The sequence below is a fragment of the Tupaia chinensis genome, unplaced genomic scaffold, assembly GCF_000334495.1.
Source record: "Tupaia chinensis unplaced genomic scaffold, TupChi_1.0 Scaffold145057_1, whole genome shotgun sequence".
NCBI classification, from domain to species: Eukaryota; Metazoa; Chordata; class Mammalia; order Scandentia; family Tupaiidae; genus Tupaia; species Tupaia belangeri.
In genome coordinates, this window is record NW_006204918.1 from 914,586 (window position 1) to 922,346 (window position 7,761).

General features: G+C 43.2%; 1 protein-coding gene across 3 annotated transcripts in view; it reads left to right on the forward strand.

Annotated features, from left to right (window-relative positions):
- The window catches only part of MSR1 (macrophage scavenger receptor 1), a 130,076-nt gene that overhangs the window by 22,021 nt on the left and 100,294 nt on the right, over positions 1 to 7,761 (forward strand). The window contains exons 1-3 of one of the 3 annotated variants that reach the window (XM_006167748.3): positions 2,042 to 2,107; positions 2,269 to 2,372; positions 5,421 to 5,534. In XM_006167748.3, coding sequence (XP_006167810.1) covers positions 2,100 to 2,107; positions 2,269 to 2,372; positions 5,421 to 5,534 — 226 coding nt within the window. In that variant the 5' untranslated portion in view covers positions 2,042 to 2,099. Of the gene's footprint in view, positions 1 to 2,041; positions 2,108 to 2,268; positions 2,373 to 5,420; positions 5,535 to 7,761 lie in introns of those variants that run through there. The other 2 variants (XM_006167751.3, XM_006167750.3) reach the window with 2 other exon arrangements.

Below are 7,761 nucleotides of genomic sequence, written 5' to 3' on the forward strand. Positions count from 1 at the left end.
CCCATCGTTAAGGCTTTTTTCTTTTTTTTTTTTTTTTTTTTTTTTTTTGGAGAGGTTTTTGCTACAAGACACCTGTGCTTGCCAGACAGACAGAAAGAGACAGAGAGACAGAAAGAAAGAAATCACCTTCCAGGGGGATGGCCACACAGCAATCCCTTCTCCATGCTCCTCTTGGGATCTTGGGCATGCATGCGCCCAGTGTGAGTTGAAGCCACTGGGTCCGGGACTTGAACCACGGTCGACTATGTGGGAGTTGAGCAACATAGCTGTTATGCTAACTGCTAGTCCCTCCTTGGTAATATTTTTTAAAATACATGGACAGGGGTTGAGTCACATCCTCAGTGCCATTGCGCCTCCCCTAAGTGGGGTGGACGTTTGCATGGGAGCGATTGCCCTGCCTTTGCTGGGCTTGAGTCTGTGCCTCCAGCTGCAAGGGACCAGGTGGCAGGGCATGGTGCTGCTTCCCTAAGTCAGCCTGAGGGAAGTAAGAGAGGTGACTTTATGCTAAATGTATCCCTCAAAGGAACCAAACTATGTCAACAGGAGTGTCATACCCTTTCTTTTCATGGAAATCATTCTCTCAATGTGGTCCTCAGACCAGGAGCAAAGCAATCTCTTGAGCACTTGCAATTGCAAATTCTTGACACCCCCTCCTCCAACCCCAGGTATCAGAAATTCTGGGGGTGAGGTCCACCCATATCTTTTTTGTCAAACCTTTCAAATGACTCTGATCCATATTAAAGAGGCATAGGCCTAGATGGTGTCATGGAGTATAGATTGTGCTTCAACAGGAACCAGGGCATGTTGGTGCTGCTGCCAAGGTATAATGAGAAAAACAGGGGAAAAACGAGAAATAGGCGTAGTCCTCATACAGTACCCCTCCTACAGTACCCCACATATAGTACCCCTCCTACAGTACCTCTCATACAGTACCCCACATACAGTACCCCTCATATAGTACCCCATATACAGTACCCCACAGACAGTATCCCATGTACAGTACCTCGCATACAGTACCCCTCCTACAATACCTCTCATACAGTACCCCACATACAGTACCCCTCATATAGTACCCCATATACAGTACCCCACAGACAGTATCCCATGTACAGTACCTCGCATACAGTACCCCTCCTACAATACCTCTCATACAGTACCCCACATACAGTACCCCTCATATAGTACCCCATATACAGTACCCCTCATACAGTACCCCACATACAGTATCCCATGTATGGTACCTTGCATACAGTACCCCTCCTACAATACCTCTCATACAGTACCCCACATACAGTACCCCTCATATAGTACCCCATATACAGTACCCCTCATACAGTACCCCACATACAGTATCCCATGTATGGTACCTTGCATACAGTACCCCTCCTACAATACCTCTCATACAGTACCCCACATACAGTACCCTTCATACAGTACCCCACATACAGTACTTCTCATACAGTACTCCACATACAGTACCCCACAAGGCAAAGAGCTGTGAGAGGTAGAGCTTTTGTCCCAAGGTCTCCCTGTACACGCTGGCTCCTGGCCGGCTGAGGCCAAAGGAAGAACTGAGGCCCAAGGGCCTATTAGGGCTGCCAGTCGCCCTCTTTCCCCACCTCTCTTTTCTTCTTTCAAGGAGAAAACAGATAAACTTTAGAAAGAAAAGGAGAAAGGGAGAGGGCAAGCTAGAAGAAAAGAAAAAGGGAAGAAAGTAAAAAGGGAGAAAAGTAAAATTAGAAAAGTTAAGTTTTTTCCTGGGGTTCCAAATTTTGTGACTCTTTTTCTAAATTGATAGCCAGAAGCCTTGGCAACAAAAAAACTAACTTATAAAGCTGCTTAAAATATTCCTTCCAGAATCTCTGATAAAGGATCACAGGAAATATTTGTTCCAAATGCATGTAACTATTTGTTCTACAGGAAATATATTTTTTTTTTCCTCTCTTTGGCCAACCAGTTATTTTCTATCATTTGGAATTTTTTTTTTCACCTAAAAAAGAAAAGCCACTTTTCTGTTTGCATTCAAAAAAATGCTACAAACGCATTGTACATAGAAAGATGCATCAATAGTTTCCATATAAATCTGTTTTCAAATAAAAATGTATGGGTAAGCTTGATATATTGTAAAATATGACAGATACATACATTTAACGAATTATAGCTTTTTCCTTGTCAAAATTAAACTTTCATTTTAAATTGCAATTTGAAATAGTACAGAGGAGGCCCTGGCCCCGCCGTGTGGAGTAATGTGTTCCCATTATGTAACAGGGGTATGGAGCAGTGGGACAGTCCCGATCCCCAGGAGGACACTGACAGCTACTTGGAATCTGTGAGGTTCGATGCTCGCTCAATGACAACTTTGCTTCCTCTGAGTAAGTAGAAGGGGAAAGGGGGTGGCCTGGGGGTTGCCTTAGAGTAATTGATAATATGTCAAATTGTAATCTTGTGACTTACCTAAAATGTGTGCCACTGTCAAAATAATACTTACTGATAAGTGGGTCTACTCCTCTTTCTCTTTTTTAAAATTTATTTTTATTTATTTATTTATTTTAGTTTTTTCTATAGGACACATGTATTTATCAGAGAGAGACAGAGAGAGAGAATAAAAAAGTAAAAAAATCACCCTGGGGGATGGCCCTGCCACAATCCCTTCTCCAATTCTCATCTTAGAATTTTGTACATGCAAGCACACGCCCTTGTCATGATTTTCAAGCCACCGGGTCCAAGACCCAACCTGCTCAGTTGGTTGTGTGGGATACAGTTACTTTAACCTCCACTCCACTTGCTGGTCCATACTCTTTTTTTCAGGTCTAGTTTCTTGTCTCTTCCATAAGAGAGAGAGAGACAGAGACAAAAGAGAGAAGAGACAGACACAAGCATCTCCAACAGGAATCTCATGCCACAACCCATCCTAGTCTCAGCTGGATCATGGACAAGTGAGCCCAGTGCCACAGGGAGGTCCCTAGAAATGAACCCAGGACCTGCATGGGGTTCTGTTCCCCGTATGTCACCACTTAGCCCCCTCTCTTAAGACAGAATAGAAATTATGTTTAAATTGAAGTAAGAGGAAGCATTATATGAAATTAAATTAGTCCACAATATTGACTGAGTTCTCTGGTTTCCAACCACAGCAGTAGGCCCTGGAGATGACTGTGATCCCGGCACCCACTGTGAATGAATATTTGAAAATCGTGGGGAATGGGTACTGCATTAGTTTTCCTTTATTTTCTTTCTTTTTTTTTTTTCTAGAGGTTTTTGCTATAGGGTGAGTGTGCTTGCCAGAGAGACAGAGAGAGACAGAGAGACAGAAAGCGAGAAATCACCCTCCCAGGGGGGATGGCCAGGCTGCAATCCCTTCTCCTCCATTTCCTCTCAGGATCTTGGGCACGCACACACACACCCAGTGTGAGTTTCGGCCACCGGGTCCAGGACTTGAACCGCAGTCAACTATATGGAAGTTCAGCGACATAGTTATCACGCCAACTGCTGGTCCCCTTTTCTTTTTCTTTTAAAAAAAGAACTATCTTTTTTTCTCTCTTTGTCTCTTTCTCTTTCTTTCTTTTTCTCTTTCTTTCTCCTTTATTTTTCTCTTTCTTTCTTCTCCTTTTATTTCTTTTTTTTTTTTTTAAATCACCCCCCTGGGGGATGGCCATGCCACAATCCCTTCTCCTCCATTCTCCTCTCAGGATCTTGGGCACGCATGCACATGCGCCCGGTGTGAATTTTAAGCCACCAGGTTCGGGACGTGAACCACGGTCGACTACGTGGCAGTCCAGCGACATAGCCATTACGCTAACTGCTGATCCCTTTCTTTCTTTTAATTTGACCAAAGAGGGACAGAGTAAGCAAGAGAGGGGGAGAGTGAGAAAGCAAGCCACCAGGTCCAGGACTTGAACCACAGTCAACCATGTGGAAGTCCAGTGCCCTTAAACTGCATGCCACTGTTGGCCCCATGTTTTCTTTTTTTTAAATTATTTATTTATTTTTATTTTATTTATTATGATCTTTTGTAAGATTGCTATAAGATGTGTGTAAGGAGAGACAGAGAGATAGAGAGAGAGGGAAAGTGAGAAATTGAGTCACCAGGTCCAGGACACGACTCGCGGTCAGCCGTGTGCAAGTCCAGCCTCCTGGCCACCACGCCACCTGCTGGCCCCACTTCTTTTAGTTTTCTAGGAGTGCTATAACAAATTTTCATTAGCTGGGTGGCTTAAAACAACAGAAAATGTTTTCTTGCCATTAAGTCCAGGAGTTTGGAATCAAGGTGTTGGGAGGGCCGTGAGCTCTTTGGAAGGCTCTAAGGAAGGACACTACCTGTCTCCACCAGCTCCTGCTGGCTCCGAGTGATTCTTAGAGTGATTCCTAGGCTTGTGGCTGCATCTTCAATCTTTGCCTCCTTACTCACTGGTCTTTTCTTTCCTGTATAACTATGTTTCTTTTCTCTTCTTATAAAGGCACCACTCATTGGATTAGGGCTCATGCTAATCAATTCACTCTACTAAAATTTGATTCCATCTGCAAAGACCAACTACGGTCACCTTCATAAGTACCTGGTAATATAACTTGAGCGTATGTCCTTGGAGGGTACAAAATTCCACCCCAAACTGCTGAAACAGATGTTTGTGCTGGTTAGAAAAGAGCTCGAAAGAAGCAATGTTCAGTTGTATGTGGACAGGCTTGTTTAAGGGGCAGGACAGAACTATCTGTACTTCCGCCGAGCTTTGAGGAACAATTATCGATCACCACCTGGGGGAGAGGGAGGAGACAGAGGACACCATAGGCAGAGGAAGCAGCGGGTGCAAAGTGGAAGGATCATACATAGATATCGGACACAGGCAAGGCTGGAATGTGGACCACAGCCCGGGACGTGGTGCGGCGTGTGAACTCGGCAAGGGATGGAGGGGAGGATAGGAGGCCAGTGAAACGTGAAAACATGAAAGTAAAGGCTCTTACAAGGCCGGCCCTTGGCCTGGGCATTAAGGCAGTGGATCCCACTTGGTTGAATGAATGGTTAAGTCCTAGACTGGGGGCTTGAGAAATATGTTGGGCACATGTGTGTCACATGCCCCAAATCCCACAAGGTGGAGGAGAAGGAATTGAGGAGTTACTATCCTCCACCTGGAGTGCTTCCTCACTTTTTCTCTCTTTCTCCCTCCACCTCACACTAGCAAGCACTTGTGCCCTTTGTAAAACATTTTATTTTTGTGGATTTTAAAGCGGTTTTAGACAGCCATGATGACAGACTGGGTGAGCTGGTGAGGGAGGACAGAGGTACTGGTGTTAAGAAAAGGCAGCAGAAATTTTGAGAACTATTTGAAATGTAAAATGTACAGAATTTGTGATTGTTCACCAGAGATGACTGCGATTTTAGTTAAGAAGGAATGTTTTCTAATGGTAGGTTGGACTTTTTTTTTTTTTAGATCCTAAAAATGGCCCTGACCTTCAAGAGAAGCTGAAGTCCTTCAAGACCGCACTGATTGTCCTCTACCTCCTGGTGTTCGCAGTGCTCATCCCTGTCGTTGGAATAGTGGCAGGTACACTACCTCAGGGCTTGCAAACTCAGCAACTGACCCCAGGAACCGCGTGTTGTCAAAGCAGAGAAGCCTGCAGTCCTTTGTATGTGGCAGAGTCATGTGGGAAACTTCATGTTACAGACTGTTCTTCACATCTGTCAAATTGGAGATCAGATGCCAGCCCAGAATAACATACCTTTCATGAATATATTAAGCAGCTTAACAGAAAATGCCCCGTGGCCTAATGGTTAAGAAAGCTAAATCACACATGAGCACCTACGCAATTCAAGTCCCAGCCAGAGAAGTCAAAAAACATGCCAAACATGCATGTATAACATGCAAGGTATGCGTGTGCACGTGCATGTGTGCAAAGCCCCAATCTGACAGATGGAAACACGGAGAAGGGGTTGCAGCATGAGGGTGCCATATGCTCTTTCCCCTTCCTTGCTCTCTGGTGAGTGCACGTGACCTCTGGCAAATTAAGAAAGACAAGAAAAAAAAGAAAGAAAAAAGAAAGAAACAAAATGGTCCTACATATAAGAGCAAATTTCTGCTCAAGGGAAATCTAAGGAGCATTTCAAGATTGAGCCAAGATGTTGTTAAGAAATAAATGATAATAAAAACAACAACAATGGTAACAGTAGCCGTAATTTTTGAGCATTTACGACCACTGGTCTATAAACTTTCCACACATTATCATCCTTACAATTATTCTTTGAGCAGACACTGTAGTTCTCCTCATTATCCACACAAGAAAACTGAGGCTCTCGGTTTGGAGAGAGTAATGAGAGAGAATTTCCATTCATGACAGGGCCCTAACTTCTACGGTTTACTGTCTTCATCTGTAATTAAGATTTTATAACAAATATAGTTGGCCAATAAAACAACAAAAGCAAACTTAGAGTGATCATAATCATAGATAGAAAAATATTTTTCACAGATATCCATGAACTCGTTCTGGCCATTAAAGACAAACTGCAACAAACATTCAACCCTAACAAATGAACTGCACATATCTAAGTAAAAAGATCGGATGTGTCTGAGGTTAAACTTTTTTCTTTTCTTTTCTAAGAGAGATTTTTGCTATAGGGTATATGCCCTTGCCAGAGAGACAGACATAGAGAGACAGAAAGCAAGAACTCACCCCCCGAGGGGGTTGGCCACACTGCAATCCCTTCTCCATTCTCCTCTCAGGATCTTGAGCACACATGCAAATGTGCCCGGTGTAATTTTCAAACTGCCAGGTCCTGGACTCAGACTATGGTCGGCCATGTGGGAGTCCAATGCCTTAACCACTACACCACCTGCTGGCCCCTAAACAATTAACTTTCTGATGGACCAAGTTTATCTGTATTGTTTATGTATATGTTTATCTGTTGTCTGAGATACATAACTGAATGAAGCTTCATTGGTTGGCATCATTGGCTATAACCCAGTCAGAATTTGGGTACATTTTATGAATTTTATGCACATTTGGTTTACAGAGCCAACACCAGGCAGTAAAGTTTCCAAGAGGCCTATGCAGAAAGCTTGGGCCTAAAATTCAGGTTTCTAACCAACTTCAGAATTCCTAGGCTACTCAAAAATACTGTCGATTCAAACATCTTTGTTATAGGGCTGACAATGATTGATCTGAAGTAGTTTTCCCCATAACTACAGTAGGTTATGGGGAAAGATTGACAAGCATCTAAAATTGTCCCAGTCTTCAAGTTCTCATCAGTGCTAAATTCACTGGAATTTGGAGCAGAACTCACAGAGTCTACCAAGCGTTAATAAGAGACAATTGACAACCCATTTACAACCTTAAGTTGTAGGTTAAAATGTTTTTTACAAAGGAACTAACATGCAATATGTATGTCAACTTAATATTAAAAAAATTACGAACATTGACAAAACATATTCCTAAAATGATAGAAATGACTCTATTTTGGCAAATATGAATTTATGAGTAAAATATAATATTGCATATAAAATCTATTTCAATTTAAAGTGCTTTATATGTTGAAAAATATTTTCTTGGGGGACCAGCAGTTAGCATAATGGCTATGTCGCTGGACTCCCATGTAGTCGACCGCGGTTCGCATCCCGGACCCGGTGGCTTAAACTCATGCCGGGCACATGTGCGTGCATACTCAAGATCCCGCCGAGAGGGGAATGGAAGAGAGGGGATTGCGGCGTGGCCATCCCCTCTGGGGGGTGATTTCTCGCTTTCTGTCTCTCTCTGTCTGTCTGACGAGCACACGCACCC